Source organism: Salvelinus namaycush, chromosome 3 (genome assembly GCF_016432855.1).
Source record: "Salvelinus namaycush isolate Seneca chromosome 3, SaNama_1.0, whole genome shotgun sequence".
Lineage (NCBI taxonomy): Eukaryota > Metazoa > Chordata > Actinopteri > Salmoniformes > Salmonidae > Salvelinus > Salvelinus namaycush.
In genome coordinates, this window is record NC_052309.1 from 17,458,178 (window position 1) to 17,480,418 (window position 22,241).

Genomic DNA, 22,241 nt, shown 5'->3' on the forward strand with positions numbered 1-22,241 from the left:
AGAGCTCAATTTGGCAACTGTATGTCTCAAGAGGTTCGGCAATGGCGTCACACCATCCATACCGCGCCTCCGACCACCTTTCGGATCAAGCATAAATTCTCTTTTACTGCGTCACCATTTAGACCCATGGGCCGTGACTGGTTCTCTCCATTAAAAAAAATAATCTTTCAACAGGTAATAAGGATGTAGCTATAGGACCTACACTTTTTTCCTTTCCCACTATACTGTATCTGAGGGAGAATGGCTGAAGACAAACATCACGGACAGGGCATGTTTCGTCTAGGTAGAGGAATATTACCTTACATGGAAGTCTCATGACTGTCACCACGGGTGCGTTCAAGACAAAGTTGATTTCCAGTGTGTAAATGGAGAGGTGAGGTATATTAAGTAATTGTAGCCTACATTTGCGTGCATCTTTATTAGTGTAGATGAGCTGTCCCCAACTTTGACAATTTGTCTGTAATTCAATGAAACACTGAAATAACGAAATATTGCACACAAGTCTGTTACTACTGTGGAAACAGCGATTAGTTCATAAAAAATTTGATTTGGTGAAACAAAGTGAATGAATTCAGTTTGGATTTGTATGGATTTGGGTGTAAACTATAACAGTATGTCAGGTTTTGAGATTGGCTTCAACACAAATTAGTGAATCAAGGAAAAAAACGGTATGAAGGCAACTGGAAGTATGTGCATGGGAAGTTATTTTACCTCTACAAAGGTCAGCTTTATGAGGGCTTCTGGGTGGACGGAGTGGCCAAATGTGGAACAGTGTCGGACTTTGGAAGAGAAGAGGCAACAACAACGACAATATACACAACTCCTAAGGTACATACTTTGTATTTTGAAGCATTTAAAAGTTTGTCTTTTACTTGGTGTTGCAGGTGTGGTGCTGACCCCCCTAGCAGACCAGGGTTCAAATACTATTTCAAATATCTCAATTACTTTCACATACATTTCAAAGTATTCTGATATTTATTTGAAAAGACAAGTAGTTGAATATTGGAATGTATTTGGAAAGTATTGGCAGCTATTTGAAAATACTCAAATACACTTCCATGCATTTAACCCAGGTATTTGAAAATACTTTTAAATTACTTCCAAAATAAGTAATTGCTTCAGGCCACATTATTTGAAAAATAAAGAACAAATAATAAAATACACATGTATTTGAACCCAGGTCTGGTGATGATCAATTCACTGTATGGTGAGGTGTCCCACTTTTCTCTGCTTAAGGTACATCTGTTGGATGTAAGATCAGTTTTAATGGAAACACAGTCAACGTACCAGTGAATAGGACATACCACAGAAGGACAACAGGAGGACCACCCTAAAGTGCTTCATCTCTGTTGATCTCTGGACATGTAGTAAAATGCCATAATTTAACAAATAAAGAGAGCACATCATCATGAGTAAGATCTTAGTAACTTTACTTCTCTGAAACAGGACCACTGAACATGATCAGACTTGTAATGAGGTCACAGCACCATCTGTCTATCATTCCCCAATGGCAATTTGAGGTATTAAAAAATGTATCCTAGAAGCAAAACAAAAAGCAAATGGTTACATGGTTTAAGGATGTTCTATATTCACCAAGACCTACCAACTTAGTGTGCAAACAAGTCAGAGGGTGCACTTTTGACAGGAAATTAAAGCAACATAACACCTTTTACAAAGCAAATTGTGTTGAGAAAATATGTGCAGTTCATTTCTGTATTCACTGTTTAAGCAGCAGTGAAAATAGCTTTATGTCACAAAAACATTGTTCAGACAACCATGGTACAAATTTTTTAATTCAATAACAAATAGTTTACATAGTAGTAAACTGTTGTGAGTTTATGCAGTAACATTTGGACTACAAATAACTTAAGCAGGCCGATTACATTTAATATCAAACATTAACTCTAAAAAGTAAAAATCAGAACATTAGGTTGAATATGGAACATATTCAACTCTTACAGAAGTAATGCCACATTCAAGACAACTCGGAACTTACATTTCCTGCTTGGAAACTCGTTGTAGAAAGATGAGAAATGGGTTTCCCAGGAAGCTCTACGCAAATTTTAACTTGCGAGGTTCAGAGTTGTCTTAAACACCATAAGACCTTCAGTGGTGCTCATAACAATAAAGCAAGCCACCTTGTCACAATAGATTGTTAACGAGAGCCCTCTTCAGTCCCATGCATTATTACCTGTAAGGTAAATGGAATTTTAAAAAACTGTCCACAATACAATGCTCCAAGTGCCAGTTAAGACAGTGTTTTTTTTTTCTGTTGAAAATGTGTACATGCGTTAAGTGGCATAGTTTTACAGTTATATGTAAGTAAAAAAATCTAGAAATGTGAACATTTCAAACAGTGAATAGCACAACACTTTCATATAAATGATGCAGTGTTTTTAATAGAAATGTCAAACTAATGGCAAAAGTATTGTCGTGGTAGAGATATCTATCTTGTCAGAGTGGTCAGTCTTTAAGGGAATTGAGAGCTGGGGGATTGCATGAGGGACTCCCCTCTGCCGTCCAGCTCATTCTGCAGCCTGGTCAGGTTGGATAGCTCCTCCAGCTCCTGGAACTGTCTGTCTGTCTTGTGGCTGACAAGGGAACGGTAGAAATGTACAGCAAATACTATAAATATCAGGCCAAAAGGCACCATGATGGAGGTGGAGGTGATGGCAGCAGCCACACCTGCAGATATGGTCCCATTGTTGGGATTGTGGTTCTTAGGCCTAATGGGTAGAAATTTGACCCAGCAGAGGAGTACAACCTCAGCCAGGAAGAGCAGGGTGCCAATGACTGTAGAGAAGGCCCAGGCCAGCTCGATGTGGTGGTGCATTCTCTCATGTGGAGACTCCTTCACGGAGTTGAGGTTGTGAACGTTGCTGACTGCCTCAATGTTAGGCAGGATGCAGGTACTAACCATCAGGGCAAAAAGGTGAACAGCCACCAACACAGTGGTGCAGGCACTGAAGGCAATGAGGAGACCAGGTGGGTAAGGATAGGTTGTGTCCAACTGAACCTCCACCATTGCTACCTAGAGAGGAGAAAGGGATAGTAACAGTATGAAATGTATATCAGAGAAAATTAGCATTCATGACAGAACGTCTGGAACTAGAGATCTATAAAGGAGGGAAAACGTGCTGTCAAAATTTCATCCAGACATGATCTTCCCAAATGAAGAAAAACTGCAATGCAAAACTAGGGGGTGCAAAGAATCTATACAACATGAGATGAATACACAAGGATTCTGCTTTTGGATTATGCCTAGCCGTCATCCTACTATGGACATCAAAGACTTGCCTTTGCTGCAATGCATCTTTGGGCGAGTATATTCCTTACCATAGCGAACCCAGATAGTAGAGCAGACGTTCGACTGGAAGCCTTCAGTTTTGCTCGACTCAAGTAAAGCTTCCTCCAAGACAGTGCTTGCAATGAATGCTCGTTCAGACTCATTGTGCCGCTGAAATTGAATAGACTGAACAGGCGTTGTTTGATTCGTATGTGGCTGTTTAATAAAAACGATAGGCGTTAGCTAGCCAGAGATAACATCCTCGGTGTCCAAATAAATTGATGTAGAAATTGGCAGCAGTTCAGATACTTTCAATCGATTTTCGCTAGCGCTATGTTGACATTAAATAATGGCAAAGTATTGTAAGCATAACGCTGTTTAAACTTCATACCGTCTACTTCCTCTGCAGCGCCTCTGAACCGAACATCTAGACCCTGCCGTTTCGCTCGAGCTGGCTGCACCCATAAGCCACTGCGGCGAAGCTTAATAAACTACGCACAATTCTGCCTATCCATAATAAGTATAATAAGTTAGTTGGATCATACAAACAAAAATACATTAAACTTTCACATGGTAACTAGTTACCCTGAAACGATATTTATATTGCGTACAATAATTTGGTTACTGTCATTAGTCAGTCATGCAGGGCCACTCGTGGAAAATAGAACCTGGCTATCTGAAACGTATGCAGGTGAAGAATGCGAACCAAACAGTGTCAGTTATACTTGCAAATTATTTATAATAATTTGAACGACAGTGGATGATTATAATTTAGCCATTCGCATGACACGTTGATACAAATGTCTAGCTACTAACTAACAATTTGCAATAATCAATTGAATAATTTTAGACAATGTTCCCACGGCCCATTGTGCCCAAGAGCGTACATGCATGCAATATATCCATATTGAGGGATCTAAACTAGAGCTAGCATGCATGCGGACTCCAAGCAGCTTTTGTTGTGTATGCAATTGCAGGTCTATGACAGACCGCGAAATAGTCGGCGAAATAAATGTAATAGCATTTGTTTGTTATACATTCAGAACTATTTTCATAGTTGACGTGAAGAATAAGTAGTGTGGGAGGTGACGCATGACGTTGTCCAACAATGTTTTGATTCTGTCGGTGACGTTATCCAGCACAAAACAAATATGGTTACCACTTAGTTGAGTCGAAACGCAGTGATAATTAGTTTAAATGTGATTATTATCATTTTTAAATGAAGGGCTGAACAGATACACTAGGCAAGGGCTCAGATCATGGAAGCTGGTGCAGATTCTGGACGCAAGCTGGTGTGTAGCATTATTACCCTATTCTAGCATAGCTAGCCTCGCTTTTAACTGGACTAGCTAGCTAGGTTAGCTGAGATATCAGTGGTAGCCTAGCTTATCATAATTTCATTGACCCTCAGAACAGAAGATGTCATATGTTGTTAAAATTTGACAAACGTCAGCTTTATGTAGTTACTTAGGCTATATTTTACTTGGTAAATTATAGACGTCATTCACAATCCCACTCAGACTCTGCGTACCGTTGTTATTGTGCATCTTAGCACGTTATGTTAATGTTTGTCTTGGACATAACGAGTGAGGTTATTAACTAGCATTGTTTAATCATCTGTAAAGGTGTTTGCAGCTAAAGGCCCACCTACAACCACAAATACAGCATAGCCACGTGCACCACTGTTTTATTGTTATCTCTCTCGAGCCTACATAAGATAATGTACTGCCTGGCCTTTGCTTTTTCTAATTTGATACGACCGCCCTTATTCAAAGCTATACTTGCATGTTCATTATATACTCTAGTACTTTAAGAACATTATTGGTAAGACGTGATAAATATTGACTCATACTTTTATAACCTGTATTTTCATTCCTCTACTAGCGCTCCATCTGCCGGACAATGTACGACGAAAATGAGGACTTCTCTGACGTTGAAGAAATTGCAAATGTCAGGGGTTTTAATCTGGAGGAGAAACTTGTTAGTAATTCGTATAACAGACATTTCGTTCAGTTGATGGACGGCAAAGGTAATTTAAAATAAAATGCTTAATTCGTAATTTTAGCCTACCACACTCACTGTCCCCTCACTGGTGGACATGCTTAAAGGCCAGTGCAGTCAAAAATGTAATTTTCTTGTATTTCATATATTTCCACACTGAGGTTGGAATAATACTGTGATAATGCCCATTTAGTGTAAGAGCTGTTTGAAAAGACTGCCTGAAATTTCAGCCTGTTTTGGTAGGATGGAGTTGTGGTGTGCCTTGTGACATCACCAAGTGGTAAATTAGTTAATACACCAATAAGAAAGAGCATTCCAAACCTCTGCCAATAACAGCTAGTTTTCCCATTTTCCCCTCCCCACTCAGACCACTCCCAGACAGTCTTAGGAAAATGATTGCTTGAGAAATTGGTCTTTGCTAAGAAGCTACTGTATTTTTTTTTGCATTTTAATTGAAAACAATCACAGCAAGGTACTTAATTGTTACTGAGAAATGATTTGATATCGAGATAAAAAATGTCTGCATTGGGCCTTTAAAATGTTCTTCCTTTTCATCCATTGCATTCACACACATTAGGGGAGAAGTTCCATTTGGTTAATTTGTCTTTGTATAGGATGTCCTCACACATCTATGGCAGTGTTTAGACAGGCAGCTGAATTCTGATATTTTTTCCACTAATTTGTCTTTTGACCAATCACAACAGATCTTTTCACACCAGATCTTTTTCAGAGCTGATCTGATTGGTCAAAAGACCAATTAGTGAAGAGAAAAAAAGACCAGAATTGGGCTGCCTGTCTAAACGCAGACATTGAGACGCACACAAATTGTACTCTACTGTACCATGTGCAGAGTGAAGTTATAATGAACACCTATACTTTTTTTCTTCTCAGATTTCACTTATGAGTATGTTCAAAGAGAAGCACTTCAGACCCCTCTTATTTTCAAAGCCAAAGATGGACTGGGGCTCAGGTGAGAGATGAGTACAATATGAAGACATGTGAACAATAAAGTCCTATTTAGCCTATTAAATGTTCTTGTTTGCCTTGGTTAAATATTAGGTTTTGTGGAATGGTTTGAAGGTAATATGCTTATCTTGACTTTATTCTTGAAAAAATACAGAATGCCAGACCCGGAGTTCACTGTCAGTGAGATTAAGGGTTTGGTTGGTAAGTCTATCTTTTAAATATTAGGCATGGTACATATTCCTTTCACTGCATAAATACTTCTCTTAGACTCATCATTTAGTTTGGACAGCAGTGCCCACACTGTACTCAACAATACCCTGCATTTGTTGATGAATGAAAAGCATGCTGCCGGAAAAGGTGTCAAGTCAAAAAGTGTGTGGGTGTTGATGGAAACTTTTTTTTAAAGCCTGTAATGCAGGGTTCTTTCACTTGTGGAACAAACATTAGATGACTCACTTTACCAAGATGCATTTCAGAAATTTCCAGTGCAGACACAACACACATAGGCCTATCCATCTATTTTACAGAAAGTCAGACTGAAATCAGTTACAGTTAAATGCCACTTTTTATTTAGGCTTTTTACTTAATTACCTCTAATAGGATCACTCATGTGACCTGGTAGTGTTCAGGTTTACGGTAAGACTGCTGTGTTTGTGTTTGCAGGTAGCCGTCGTGCCGTTGATGTGATGGACGTGAGCACTCAGAAAGGCTCTGAGATGAGCATGGCCCAGTTTGTCCGCTACTATGAGACGCCTGAGGAGGAGCGGGACAAACTCTTTAATGTTATCAGCCTGGAGTTCAGTCACACCAAACTGGAGAACCTCGTCAAGAGGCCCACTGTGGTAAGATGGCACCGCCAGTTTTTGATTAATTTATCCATTATGAACAAGGGCAAATTTGATAGTGAATGCCAACTGTCAACTCTCTCTTATAGGTGGATCTAGTGGACTGGGTGGACAACATGTGGCCCCTTAAACTGAAACAAAGACAAACTGAAGCCACTAATGTCATCTCAGAGATGAAGTACCCCAAAGTACAGAAGTAAGTAATTTGTCTTTTAGAAATTCAGTTAGTTATTGTGTGCAATGACAACGTTTCTTTTGATGTGTGGACCTGTTACAAAAATGCAGTTGATTGTACATAACAGGAAAACGCTGAAGCACAGGCCAAAGTTTCTTTTAAAAAGCTGTGAGAAAATTGCTGCTTTGCTGGGAGGAAATATTAGCTTACTCCTCCTTTTTCCAAAGTCCCTTTGCCCTCTCTCTTTTAGCCCCCTGCTGTCATTCACTTCCTCTGATGGTTCTAGATGGTTGCTAGGCAGCAGGGCTCTTTCATGGTAGAGGGCGGTTCTTCACAGGATGCCGAAGTGACTTCATGGCTCCTCTTCAGCCAATCAGCTACCAGCATTATGACATAGACATAATTCAAGAGCCAATTGTGCCCTCCCTTTCGCCCTCACTCTTCCCCTCTCTCTTTCTAGCTCTCTCTTTCACTCTAATATTCTCTCTCTCCTACTCTCACTCCTCTCTATTTTTTACTTAATGGTGCAGGGCAGAAATAAAATCCGGAGCAGTTCTCTCCTGTCTGGTCGGTGACTAGCGGGTGGGGTGGGGGGTGGTCCTGAGCGAACTGGGTCAGAGAGAGGAATAGCTATCGGGTACGTCTGTCTTTTATTGGGAAAAGCTGTTCAGATTGAGAGATGTCGGGAGTACTCTATCATGTCATTTGATTTATTTACACTGTCTTTAATGGAGACGCTCAAGGGCTGGTGTGATTGATCGTGAGTGGTGTTTTGTAGTGGGATGTTGGGCTTCAATAGCCCAGGGTCTGCTCACTCTCTGTCCAGAGGAGAGCTGCAAACTGCTGTACAATAGGCTGGGGATCTGTGTGTGTGATTATGTGAGTGTCTCACAGGTTCAGCAGATGGGCCCTCAGTGAAGTCTGTAAGCCATACAGTATTATGCGTCTCAACATGTTCTGTTGAGTGTCGGTGATATGTGTCTATATGGATGAGGTGACCTTCTCCCTCTGAGTGGGAGCATTTATAATGTGCTTACACTGGCAGTTTCTACCATTACCTCAGTCAAGGTCATACTCCAGTCTCCAGCCCATGTGAACCCTCTCCTCCGGTGTCTCTGTGGCAAGGTGCAGATACACTGCTGTGGGATGGATGACAAGACTGTATCTGTCTGACTGGCCTCATACAGTAAGAGTCAGCCGGGGCTGGAGAACTATAACTTAGCCATAGACTTATGTAACTAGACCAAATCAAATGATATGTATGGACAAAATGAGCCAGGGTTTATGTTGATCAGTGCCAGGTATATAATTAATATATGGTTTATTCATCACTAATTTTGGATGTCCCATGGCTTGAAGAGTGGAATTTCTACCCTGCCATAATCACAGTAGAAGTATCACAGCCTTTTTACTAGGGCTGTGATGATACCAGTATCACCATTTTTTCAGACAAAAATGGAAACATGAAGCAGACCAAAACTCTAAAATATTGTGTGCTATAGCTTGGAATTATTATTATTTTTGACTCTGGATGACAACATAATGATGTTTGTTTCCAACATTAGGGCTGTGATACTGGTATCGTCTCGTCCCAAACTTTTTATTTGGCCTTTAAAAAAAATCTATCACACACTCTGTGTGGTATGCACTTGTTATTAGCTGATTTCAATCTGATAAACCTTGAGCGTAGACTAACTGTGCTGGCTGCAAAATGATACCAGAAGAACAGATGCACCATTTTACAGTAACCTACATACAAATCAAACCACCTAACAAAAATCATGGCTGTGGCTCTAACAATAATGTGCCATGTAATGATAGTATGGCCGGGATGATACCTGTATCGTGATACTCATTAGTATCGTGGCAAGGAAACAAAACACGAAGTGTATTTAATAACTTTAGGAAAACAGCACTAATGTTGGGAGATTTTTTTAAAAATTTGGTCATTCAGTCACATTCATTTATTTTCCAAGCTGTAGCACATTAAGTTACATACAGATGGTTTTTAAAGGACCAAAGAGTTTTGTCTGCTTAGTGTTTTCAGTTTTGTAATGGAAAAAATATTGCGATATTGGTATCGTCCCGGTCATAAATGATAGTGTTCCATTTTCTCCACTGAAGCCCTGGAGTCATAGCCTCGCAAGCCGCCTGATTTCGCGAGCTTACATAGTTTTACTATAGCGCAGCGGTAATCATTCTGGTTTATATGAGGCTACTGGAGTCAGTGGTCGGGTCCCATTCTATTAATAGACCTGTTCTCATTCTTATCTTACTGAATGATTTATGTCCCACGGAGCCCTAATCATTCCACAATTAACTTCCAGAGGAGAGGCTGTTGTGAGTGATTCTCTTAGCTTATTTGTGGTTACTGATTTTTGTTGTTGTTGTTGGTGTTTGTTGGAATAGGGTACTGGCAGTTGTAGTACAGTAGAGAGTAGCGGATTTCAAACAGATATTGTGGTTGAGCTGCTTGTTTCTTAGAAATTAATCACTTAGAAATTAATCACAAAGACATTTTCATCCAAATAGCTTTCAAATTCAGTTGTACATTGTACAGCTGGAATGTTGAAATGGTACAATTACTGTATAGTTTCTGGGGTAAGAACAATTAACAAAAAATGAGCTCACTTAACATTTTTAACACACTTTTTTGATATAATTGGTGACTATACTTGGTGGCCGTACTGCACATCTTTTATTTCCCCCTTTCGGTTTCTGATGTTCATTCAGCTCAGCCCCTAACCCACAGTCGTCTTAGTTACATTTTAGTCATTTAGCAGATGCTCTTATCCAGAGCGAATTGCGGGAGCAATTAGGGTTAAGTGCCTTGCTCAAGGGCACATCAACATATTTTTCACCTAGTTGGCTCAGGGATTCAAACCAGGGACCTTTTGGTTACTGGCCCAACGCTCTTAACGTCTAGGCTGTCAAACAAAGAAAATATGCTCCCCTAGGTGCGTCATAACTATTCAGATCCAGTGGGTCATCATTCACCCCTCTCATGTCCCTCTGTAGGTACTGTTTGATGAGCGTGAAGGGCTGCTATACTGACTTCCACATTGATTTCGGGGGCACGTCTGTGTGGTATCACGTTTTCAAGGGAGGAAAGGTAAGTTGTCATGTTTGTTTTCCAGATTGTATGTGGCAAAATAGTGCATCCTGAGGCTCTCTGGTATACCGTCCCCCAATCCTGGTACTGTACATGTATCCTATTTCTGTAGAGGCGCTACAAGTGAACCCGTTCCCTGTTTGTCTCAGCGATTGCTGCAGAGTCAGCAGACATCAGAGGATTGTTGCTAGGGTGTCCGTATGCACACCTTTGACGGATCACATTATACAAACTTGCAAAGGTCAAGCTAGGGCATGAAGAGGAAGCGAGGGGGAAGAACATTATGTGAAAGGATGAGCAAATCTCCGAAATGTGCTGACTTCTCTAATATAAGCTGTAACCTTGAGAAATATATCGCCCTTGTTTTTAGATGACAACCAAAGCCACATCCCCAACTTTTATCTCCCTGTCCTGTGCTCAGGTGTTCTGGCTGGTGCCTCCGACACCTCATAACCTTGTCCTGTATGAGGACTGGGTTCTGTCAGGCAAGCAGAGTGACGTCTTCCTTGGAGATCGTGCAGATGGCTGCCAGAGAGTTGAGCTAAAACAGGGCTACACCTTCTTCATCCCCTCCGGTGAGCTGCCTAGCATTTTGTTTTGATCTATTCCTATCATAATATCATTAATATCATTGTAACAAACCATACAGTACATGCACTGCTTTATTCAGGCATGTGTTTGAGAACATGTTTGGGCATACCATGTCTGTCTGCCTGAGCATGTTTTGAGTGGGTCAGCTGGTTCTCATGATGTTTGGCTGGCTGTCCCGTTTCAGGCTGGATTCATGCAGTCTACACCCCCGAGGACACACTGGTGTTCGGTGGCAACATTCTGCACAGCTTTAACATTCCCATGCAACTCTCAATCTATGAGATAGAGAACAGGACTAAGGTAGGCTGTCTCATACAGGTGTTCCAGTACTGACGCTTCACTCCACCTTTGACCTGCTCCATTAGTGAAACCATTAGTGAAACTAAACTGTGTCTCTACAATGAAGATTGATGGGGAAAAAGCCTCACCTCATACAAACAAGTCTAGGTCACTTAGTTTGCTATGTCAATGAGTATGAGAACTGAATAGTCCCTTCCTCAGCCCCTACCTCTGTTTTTTTACAAATCTGAACTGGATAGGTGAAATCCGAAATGTATATGAAAGAAGAAATTGGGAAGCTAGGGATTGAAACAAGGCAGGAATGTGACACAAAGGCCCAGGTGCTGAAAATTCTGTCATTTGCATTACCATCTAATTGAGAAACAGACTGATGTGCTCATGATGGCGCGGATGAGGTCTGTGCCTGGAAGAAAATCCATCCATATTCATGTGGAAATAGTCTGTGACAGCGGTTCATGTAAAATCAGAATACAGCTCTAAAAGGGCAGAAATGAATCATGGAGCTTGTTGTGTCATATTGGCTTAATCTCTCGTGGAGAGATCCTGCGCGTAAACCGACGAATCTGACACTGATTATTTGGAAGTATAATTGGACAAAGGCGGTGCTTAAGCAATTTTAAACTCCAGGGGTGATCAACACAGGTTTAATTAGTGGAGGGGAGGGGGTTTTGGCTGAGTTTCTTTTTGCTAGGGTGGAGATTTCGCCAACCGAACCGTATGGACCCACGCAGCTGATCAAATTACGCAAGATTTAAATTCTGGGTTAACTGAGATTAAATACTGGCAGCCTGAGACTGAAATACTTAAAGGAAAGAGTGTTTCTCTTCTTTTCACATAAACTCCCTGGGCCTTCTTATGTTGATGAAATAAAGTGTATATGAGCCTATTGCTTTTGTGTGTATGCATGTGTTTGTATTGTATATGACATAATTAGAGGAATGTCTAGAAATATTTCACTCTTTTTATTCCGGTATTCTTTCCAATAATAAGATCGGAGTAGTTGCTGTAATGATATGGATGCTTGTCCTGCAGGCTTTGAGGTTTATATGGATACTTGGCTAAATGTAGCTTTCTCAGTTATGATGGATAGCTGGTTGGAAGAGTCAGCTTTGCTGAAAGTACAGTACTATTTTTGTTTCTGCTGGAAAAGAGGCATGAGAGAAACAGAGACCGTTTCATATGCTCCCCAGGGCTTGGCACATTGCGTTCACTCTATTTTTACACCTCAACACAGAAATGGAGCTGGAGAAAGAAAGGATTATCACTGAAAAGTGTTGATCTGTATGAAATCATCTCAGCGAGATAAATATAGCTGTGTTTCTAAGAGGAGAGTGGGAATCAGATCATGCTGCTGTGTCTGAGAGGGCAAGCTCTCCCTGGAGAGATGGGAATGAATGGAAGAGCTTGGCCTTGAACAGGGCCTCTGGTTTGCCAGTGTGTGTTTAACTTAACCGTTGTCTCTATCAAATGCAGTTGAATTGTTCATCTAGTTTCTTACACGACATGATCAAAGTATGTGGACACCTGCTTGTCGAACATCTCATTCCAAAATCATGGCATCAATATGGAGGTAGTCTGTGGGGTGGGGAACTGTGGGGAACTGCTTCCATTCAGCCACAAGCATTAGTGAGGTCGGAAGCTGATGTTGGGCGATTAGGCCTGGCTCGTAGTAAGCTTTCCAATTCATCACAAAGGTGTTTTATGGGGTTGAGGTCAGGGCTCTGTGCAGGCCAGTCAAGTTCTTACACACCGATCTCGACAAACCATTTCTTTATGGACCTCGCTTTGTGCACTGGGGAATTGTCATTCTGAAACAGGAAAGGACCTTCCCCCAAACTGTTGCCACCAAGTTGGAAGCACAGAATCGACTAGAATGTCATTGTATGCTGTAGTGTTAAGATTTCTCTTCACTGGAACTAAGGGGCCTAGCCCGAACCATGAAAAAACCGCCACAGACCATTATTCCTCCTCCACCAAACTTTACAGTTGGCACTATGCATTAGGGCAGGTAGCGTTCTCCTGGCATCCACCAAACCCAGATTCGTCTGTCGGACTGCCAGATGGTGAAACGCGATTCATCAAATCACATTTTATTTGTCACATGCGCCGAATAAAACCAGTGTAGCATTCCACAGTAAGGTCTAATTTACAAGCCCTTAACCAACAATGCAGTTTTAGAAAAATATTTACTAAATAAACTAAAGTAAAAAATAAGAGCAACAATAAAATAACAATAACGAGGCTATATACAGGGGGTACCGGTACTGAGTCAATGTGTGGGGGTACAGATTAGTTGAGGTAATATGTACGTGTAGGTAGAGGTAAAGTGAAGATGTATAGATAATAAACAGCGAGTAGTAGCAGCAGCGTCAAAAAAAGAAAGAAAGGGGGGGGGTGTCAGTGCAAATAGTCCGGGTAGCCATTTGATTAGCTGTTCAGCAGTCTTATGGCCTGGGGGTAGAAGCTGTTAAGAAGCCTTTTGGACCTAGACTTGGCACTCCGGTACTGCTTGCCGTGCGGTAGCAGAGAGAACAATCTATGACTAGAGTGACTGGAGTCTCTGGCAATTTTTAGGGCCTTCCTCTGACACCACCTGGTATAGAGGTCTTGGATGGCAGGAAGCTTGGCCCCAGTGATGTAATGTGCCGTACACACTACCCTCTGTAGTGCCTTGAGGTCGGTGGCCGAGCAGTTGCCATACCAGGCAGTTGCCATACCAGGCAGTTGCCATACCAGGCAGTTGCCATACCAGGCAGTGATGCAACCAGTCAGGATGCTCTCGATGGTGCAGCTGTAGAACCTTTTGAGGATCTGAGGACCCATGCCAAATCTTTTCAGTCTCTTGAGGGGGAATAGGTTTTGTTGTGCCCTCTTCACGACTGTCTTGGTGTGTTTAGACCATGATAGTTTGTTGGTGATGTGGTCACCAATGAACTTTAAGCTCTCAACCTGCTCCACTACAGCCCCATCGACGAGAATGGGAGCGTCCTTGGCCCACCTTTTCCTGTAGCCCACGATCATCTCCTTTGTCTTGATCACGTTGAGGGGAAGGTTGTTGTCCTGGCACCACACTGTCAGTTCTCTGACCTCCCTATAGGCTGTCTCATTGTTGCCGGTGATCAGGCCTACCACCGTTGGGTCGTCGGCAAACTTAATGATGGTATTGGAGTCGTGCTTGGCCGTGCAGTCCTGTCAAGAAGTCCAGGATCCAGTTGCAGAGGGGGGTGTTTAGTCCCAGGGTCCTTAACTTAGGGATGAGCTTTGAGGGCACTATGGTGTTGCATGCTGAGCTGTAGTCAATTAACAGCATTCTCACGTAGGTGTTCCTTTTGTCCAGGTGGGAAAGGGCAGTGTGGAGTGCAATAGAGATTGTGTCATCTGTGGATCTGTTGAGGTGGTATGCAAGTTGGAGTGGGTCTAGGGTTTCTGGGATGATGGTGTTAATGTGAGCCATGACCAGCCTTTCAAAGCACTTCATGGCTACAGATGTGAGTGCTATGGGTCGGTAGTCATTTAGGCAGGTTACCTTGGTGTTCTAGGGCACAGGGACTATGGTGGTCTGCTTGAAACATGTAGGTATTATGGATTCGGCCAGGGACGGGTTGAAAATGTCAGTGAAGACACTTGCCAGTTGGTCAGGGCATGCTCGGAGTACACGTCCTGATAATCCGTCTGGCCTTGTGAATAGTGACCTGTTTAAAGGTCTTTCTCACGTCGGCTATGGCGAGCGTGATCACACAGTCGTCCGGAACTGCTGGTGCTCTCATGCATGCTTCACTGTTGCTTGCCTCGAAGCAAGCATAGAAGTAATTTAGCTCATCTGGTAGGCTTCATCACTCCAGAGAACGTGTTTGACCTGCTCCGGAGTTCAATGGTGGCGAGCTTGACACCACTCCATCTGGCGCTTGACATTGCGCATGGTGATCTTAGGCTTGTGTGCGGCTGCTCTGCATTGGTAACCCATTTCATGAAGCTCCCGACGAATAGTTCTTGTGCAGACGGTACTTCCAGAGGCAGTTTGGAATACGGAGTGTTTCAACCGAGGACAGACGATTTTTACGCGCTTCAGCACTCTGTGGTCCTGTTGTGAGCTTGTGTGGCCTACCACTTTGCAGCTGAGCCGTTGTTGCTCCTAGACATTTCCACTTCACAATAACAGTACTTACAGTTGACCAGGGCAGAAATTGGACAAACTGACTTTTTTGAAAAGGTGGCATCCTATGACGGTGCCACGTTGAAAGTCACTGAGCTCTTCAGTAAGGCCATTCTACTGCCAATGTTTGTCTATGGAGATTGCATGGCTGTGTGCTTTAAAAAAAATGTTTTTTTAATACCCCTGTCACCAATGGGTGTGGCTGAAATAGCCGACTCTACAAATTTGAAAGTGTTTCCACATACTTTTGTATTATATAGTAGCAGTCAAAAGTTTGGACATGCTGTGGTAGCCATGCAGGTTAAGTGTGCCTTGAATTCTAAATAAATCACTGACCGTGTCACCAGCAAAACACACCATCACACCACCACCACCACCTCCTCACGATGGGAACCACACATGCGGAGATCATCCGTTCACCTACTCTGCATCTTACGAAGACACGACGGTTGAAACCAAAAATCTCAAATTTGGACAGATCAAAGGACAGATTTCCACTAGTCTATTGTCCATTGCTCGTGTTTCTTGGCTCAAGCAAGTCTCTTCTTCTTATTGGTGTCCTTTAGTAGTGGTTTCTTTGCAGCAATTCGACCATGAAGGCCTGATTTACACAGTTTCCTCTGAACAGTTGATGTTGAGGTGTGTCTGTTACTTGAACTCTGTGAAGCATTTATTTGGGCTGCAATTTCTGAGGCTTGTAACTCTGATTAACTTACCTTTGCAGCAGAAGTAATTCTGGGTCTTCCTTTCCTGTGGCGATCCTCATGTTTTAGCCTAGAGTAAATGATAACTGTCTAGTCCCAGACATTAGGCCTACTGCTTGAGTATTAATACAGAAGGAAGTAAATAAACCACCAGACCTACAGTGAAGATTAGGCGTTAACTCTTGTTAATCAGTACAAAATGGTAGCAGACTGAACATGGGAATGACTACCCTGATTGTCTTTTTAGAGACTTTTGTTCTCTTAATCACATTTTCTCTCCAAACTCGTTTCAGGTTCATTCCAAGTTCCGCTACCCGTTCTACAATGAGATGTGCTGGTATGTCCTGGAGAGGTACGTGCACTGCCTGACCAAGCGCTCCTATCTTGCTCCGGAGTTTCACAGAGAGCCTCTGCTAATCGGTGAGTGAGCCCAACTAATGGAGCTGTTTAACCAATGACCCGGGTGTGTCCATGAATGCTGCTTCAATCTTTCTTCTATCCCGAGAGCTCCTGCCTTGCACTCTTGTTGTAATTACCACTCACAAGTGGGTAACTCTCTAATCCTTTGCTAAGAGCCAATGTTATAACACCTCTGACCTCTGTTTAATCAGTGAGACTGCGTTATCACAGAAATGATAGCTAGCATGATGAAAGTGACAGAAATTATAATCTGACCGGAATGGTTACACATGGAGCACATCAGACTGGTCCTTTAGTCTTCTCTCATCCTCCTCCTGCACTTCTTCAGATTTGGAGACGAAGCTGAGCACTGAGAGCCCCTCTGACTCGCCAAGTCAGGACATGGACGAGGAGGACTCCTGCGAGACGCAGCAGGAACGAGAAGAACGGAGTGACAGGTCAGCATTTGATGACCCCTGCTCTCCTGATAACAGGAAGGGTAAACCCAGCGCCCCTCAGCCTCTCAAAGCTGCCTTGGATGATAGCTGCATCCCCACCTCCATCCAGCCTCCAGAGTTCCCCAAAACCCCCTCTGGTTCGCCAGGCTCAGAATCTCAGAGTAAATGGACTCATTTGACTGAGTTTGAACTGAAGGGCCTTAAGGCCCTGGTGGAGAAGTTGGAAGCGCTCCCCGAAAATAAGAAATGTGTCCCAGATGGCATGGAGGACCCCCAGGCCCTGCTGGATGACATGAAGGTATGTGCCTCGTCCAGCTCAGCTCTAATGTATTTTCTGTCTCTGTGTAAATATCTGGACGTACCATTACAAAACACAGGAACTTACTCTTTTACCCGTTCCCCAGGTTGTCTTGAAGGAACATGAAGACGATGATCCCAAAATGGCTGCCACTGGTGTACCTGTGGTGTTCTGGCCCAAGAAGTCTGTCAAGGTGAGAATGCGGTGTTTGTAGCCTCAGTATTGTCATTCATTTGTCATCTGAAAGCCTGCCCATATTCATACTCTGTCTTGGCCTAGTAGAGCAGGGCGTATGTTGAGATTTTGGTACTCGTGTCTCTCTCTCAAACTAGATTATCTTCTTCCCTAGAGCAGTGGTTGTACTTATTTGCATAATGTTGATTTAGCGGGCTGCAGAATTGCCTAACGAGGGAGATAATGAGATTTTCTGTATTGTTTTGCTCCTCATCTCTTCCATGTCACAGCTGGGTCTCATCCACAGTGTCTGTCATTGTTGGATAATTAACACTGTTCTGCGTGATCTTGTTTACCAAGTGAGGGCTTTGAGTTTACTGATAAAAGGTTAACTAAAACTATGCTCCTTATGGGTGATCTATCTAGGCCTATTGATCAGCTTGACAAATAATTTGCAAATAAGTCTGATTTATTATTTTGTATCGAAGTCCAAAAATGCTTAATTGTGTCACTGCATCTCATTAGACATCACTTCTACTGTTGTATTGACTAAGACAGAATGGGGATTGAGGGGAGGAGTGGCGGCATGATAGAAAATGGTCTGTGTGAAGCCCCTTTTGATCTTTAACTTCCTTTACTGCATTAAAAGCTCCAACCAACCACCGTACAGCTGGGCATAAAGTAGAAGCCAGAGCAGAGCAATCAAAGCCAGATTCACTGATGCAGCGGGCAGGCAGGAAAGCAACAGACTAGATCAATCCCTCACAAAGAAGTGTGATGTGGACACAGTAGCACATAGCTGCATATGGGATGGATTTTGATCATAGAAATCTGTGGTCTGCTGCTCCCCCTACACGTCGTTGATCAATTCAAAGGCCAGATGCTGATTCTGTGGGCTCTTTTTGTGTTCCTTTTGGAATAAAACACCATCTGTCTCTCTATTGGCTGAATTTGTCTGGTCTTCCTTCCCAGTGATCCTGCTCATGTAGGAATATCCCCAAACTGGTTCTGCATTCTCCTTCCTGACTGGAAGAAGGTGGGGCTCCACTGCACATATTCAAATACCTTATCTGCATATGGTCTCCCCATTGGCTGCACTGTCTCCCTGTACTCCTTCCTCCCAGAGACCTAGCCATTCCCTATTCATGAGCTAGCCTGCTCTGCTCTGCTGTGTATATTGCCTTTGCTGGAAGATTGTGGAGCAGGAGGGAGGGCTGTGCGGTAGACGGCAGCAGCAGCTGGATGAGGAGGAGGCTCAGGCTGGGGCGGGCTGCAGCCATGTCAGTTTGCTGTGAGTTGGTCAGGGTATGAAAAGCAGCCATGGCCATGTCGCTGAGCACTGACGATGAGGATTACGACTCAGAGGCTGAGCAGGTTGGTTAGCGCACTGAACTCCTCGGGACATAGCAAAGGAGAGGAATGTGTCTGTCTGTGAGGCACAGTTAATTGAGCTGAGTGGTGATTGATTGTTGTAGGGAAAGGGAGCCACCTGAAGAGAAATGCTGCTTCTGTTTCTGTGTTAGCCTCCTTTCTTGTGTTCTTTATTTTCTTCCCTGTGGTTGTATGTTGATTTACAGGTTGTGTGTGTGTGTGTGTGTGTGTGTGTGTGTGTGCCTGAGAAATGCAGTAAGGAGGTGTGATGGCACAGACCGTTCAGACAGCAGCGTCAGTCCTCAGGGAAACTACTGGTTGTTCCAGAACAGGGAAGAGAAACGAGATAAACAACAACAATGTGTGTGAGAGATCAGGCAGAAAGATGCAGATTAGAGATGAATATTTAATAGGTTCGTATGTATGAACAGGGAAGAATACATCTGATACATTTAATATATTTATTGTGCCTGCAATTGTGTATGATAATGAGGGAATATAGTTGATGTGTACCGTATGAATTGGCTATGGCACGTAAATGAGCCAGGAGATTGTGTATGTAAACGCTGAGGAAGATTGTGTTTGTGTATAGACTCCTCTGCCACATAGTCATAGCACTGCATTCCACAGCCCCTTCCAATTATACACTGACTGTGAGTGTGTTTATCATTGGATACAGTTTAATTCTTTTCGATCCTGCCACAGATGAGATGGCGGAATATATTTTTTCCCTCCCTGTTGCTGTTGATATCAACACAGCATTTGTACGTGGTGTTCCTGTTCGATAGGGATGTGCATATATTTGGTGTTCAAAAAAAAAATATATATATATATCACCTCCATCTCAACTGTCTGGTTGCAGATTATTATTATTCTCATGTGCTCAGTGCCTATGAGATGATAGATTGAGATAAATGCCTTTGAGTTGTTATATCAAGAGCAAATTCATTAGGCTTGTAAATCCCCCAGAAGCCCACAATAACAGTGTCAATGTTTGGACAACTGTTTTTTTTTTGGGGGGGTGGGGGGCATTAGCAACAAACCTTTTTGATCGGCATACATACATTTTCACAAAGTAACCTAAAATAAATCACAATCTATATTTTTTGACAGTATCTCTGGGCGCTCAGTGCCTCAGTCTAAGAGAGCCTTGCATCTATTATTCCTCGCTTGCGTTTGAGGTTTACCAGCAGTGGTGTTTTATCTTGTTTGTGCTGTATGACTGATTGGGCGTGTGCCTGTGTGGATATGGGCTATTCAAATTGAGCAGGTCTTCCTGTGTTCCACTGTGACGCAGTAGGTTATTACACTGTGGCACATACTCCAACTCCTCTGCTGAACCTCAGCTTTGCTGAGCTAAGGAATAGCACGCTGGTTTGTAGAGGAATGTTCATCATCATACCTTAGATCTAGGGTCCTGTGTCTTGGTTAATCATGTCACATGACCTGGATTTTCACCATTATTTTAAGCCTTTTCCAGAAATGAGAATTAGACCAAAAATGAAAGCAATTGTCTGAGGATGGTTCTGGACCATCTGACATAAAAAGAAAATGGGACAGCTTTGATAAAAAAGCTTTAAATAAAGGTTAAAATCCATGTCATGTGACATGATTAACCAAATCACAGGGCCCTACTAGCTAGCTACATAACATACCTACATGTGTGCTCTGGTAATGCATTACATAGTTTACAGATAACAAACTTTCTAGGCATGGAAGGCTTTGACGCTGATGAGATAGATAAGCTACATTTCTGTCATTGCATGTCCTTGCAAGGAGATATAATGCTCCCTGTACAGTCTCCATTTGGGATATGATGAGGAACATCTTATGTCACTCAGTGACCTGAGCTTCCTGAGACTGACTGATGGGTCAGTTCAGGTTCTGTAAAGTTAGTTTCACTTCCTCTTTTTAGATGGAGATTTACACCCTTCTGTCACTGCTCTACAGGATTCCCAATCCTATTGTGTTTTTGTGTCGCTGGGAGACGAGGGGATTTTCAGGACAATGTGGAGGGCTGTCTGGAACATATTTTCTCATGTAAGGTCCGTGGTCCTTTGGGGTCAGGTCCGATCTGACAGTGTTAGATCTACTCCTTTGAGCCAGGTTAACTTGAAAATCACTAAATGCTGTCAGGTAACCTGTTGGGTTATGACTTTTGATATGGGCAAATGGATCCTCTGTCATTGTCTATGGTTGCTTGTGACAGATATGTCAAGGAGGTGACCGGTGACAGGACAGATCATAGAACACTGCATGTTAGGGCTGGGAATTGCCAGGGACCTCACGGTACAATATTATCACGATACTTAGGTGCCGATGCGATATGTATTATGATTCTATATGTATTGCGATCCGATACTGCGATTTGATGTTTCAAACATATTGCTGACTGTACAGTGCATTCGGAAAGTATTCAGACCATTTTGACTTAACACATTTTGTTACGTTACAGCCTTATTCTAAAATTGATTAAATAAACATTTTTCCATCAATCTACACACAATAACCCATAATGACAAAGCGAAAATAGGTTTTTAGAAATGTTATCAAATTTATAAAATACAAAAACCATACCTTATTTCCATAAATATTCAGACCCTTTGCAATGAGACTCGAAATTGAGCTCAGGTCCATCCTTTTGCTATTGATCATCCTTGAGATGTTTCTCCCAACTTGATTGGAGTCCACCTGTGGTAAATTAAATTGATTGGACATGATTTGGAAAGGCACACACTTGTCTGTATAAGGTCCTACAGTTGACGGTGCATGTCAGAGAATAAACCAAGCCATGAGGTCGAAGGAATTGTACGTAGAACTCAGAAACAGGGTTGTCGAGGCACAGATCTGGGGAAGGGTACCAAAACATTTCTGCAGCATTGAAGGTCTCCAAGAACACGGTGGCCTCCATCATTCTTAAATGGAAGATGTTTGGAACCACCAAGACTCTTCCTAGAGCTGGCCACCCGGCCAAACTGAGCAATCGAGGGAGAAGGGCCTTGGTCAGGGAGGTGACCAAGAATCCAATGGCCACTCTGACAGAGCTCCAGAGTTCCTCTGTGGAGATGAGGGAACCTTCCAGAAGGACAACCATCTCTGCAGCACTCCACCAATCAGGCCTTTATGGTAGAGTGGCCAGACGGAAGCCACTCCTCAGTGGAAGGGACTGGGAGACTAGTCAGGATCGAAGGAAAGATGAATGGCGCAAAGTACAGAGAGATCAGGACCTGAGACTGGGGCGAAGGTTCATCTTCCAACAGGACAATGACCCTAAGCCAAGACAATGCAGGAGGGGCTTTGGGACAAGTCTATGAATGTCCTTGAATGGCCCAGCCAGAGCCCGGATTAGAACCCGATCGAACTTCTCTGGAGAGACCTGAAAATAGCTGTGCAGCAACACTCCCTGTC

At 42.7% G+C, this 22,241-nt stretch overlaps 2 protein-coding genes across 3 annotated transcripts in view; one reads left to right on the forward strand and one right to left on the reverse strand.

The window, feature by feature from the left end:
• Positions 1-1,284: 1,284 nt before the first annotated feature.
• LOC120044240 (calcium release-activated calcium channel protein 1-like) lies at positions 1,285-3,726 on the reverse strand. 2 transcript variants are annotated; one of them, XR_005476532.1, is made up of 3 exons: positions 3,337-3,726; positions 1,997-3,031; positions 1,287-1,537 (listed from the first exon to the last, which is right to left on the reverse strand). XR_005476532.1 is itself a non-coding variant. In XM_038988846.1 (2 exons), the coding sequence occupies exons 1-2, from the start codon at positions 3,448-3,450 to the stop codon at positions 2,471-2,473; spliced, it is 675 nt and encodes a 224-aa protein (XP_038844774.1). In that variant the 5' UTR covers positions 3,451-3,726; the 3' UTR covers positions 1,285-2,470. The 2 variants fall into 2 exon arrangements, 1 of the variants encoding a protein (XP_038844774.1); XM_038988846.1 differs by having other exon boundaries at positions 1,285-3,031.
• A 743-nt stretch (positions 3,727-4,469) lies between these two features.
• Positions 4,470-22,241, forward strand: part of LOC120045037 (lysine-specific demethylase 2B-like) — a 44,924-nt gene continuing 27,152 nt past the window's right edge. The window contains exons 1-12 of the mRNA XM_038989863.1: positions 4,470-4,578; positions 5,171-5,315; positions 6,179-6,257; positions 6,408-6,454; positions 6,917-7,095; positions 7,188-7,294; positions 10,292-10,385; positions 10,807-10,960; positions 11,161-11,276; positions 16,427-16,553; positions 16,882-17,288; positions 17,395-17,481. Coding sequence (XP_038845791.1) covers positions 4,546-4,578; positions 5,171-5,315; positions 6,179-6,257; positions 6,408-6,454; positions 6,917-7,095; positions 7,188-7,294; positions 10,292-10,385; positions 10,807-10,960; positions 11,161-11,276; positions 16,427-16,553; positions 16,882-17,288; positions 17,395-17,481 — 1,575 coding nt within the window. The 5' untranslated portion in view covers positions 4,470-4,545. The remainder of the gene's footprint in view (positions 4,579-5,170; positions 5,316-6,178; positions 6,258-6,407; positions 6,455-6,916; positions 7,096-7,187; positions 7,295-10,291; positions 10,386-10,806; positions 10,961-11,160; positions 11,277-16,426; positions 16,554-16,881; positions 17,289-17,394; positions 17,482-22,241) is intronic.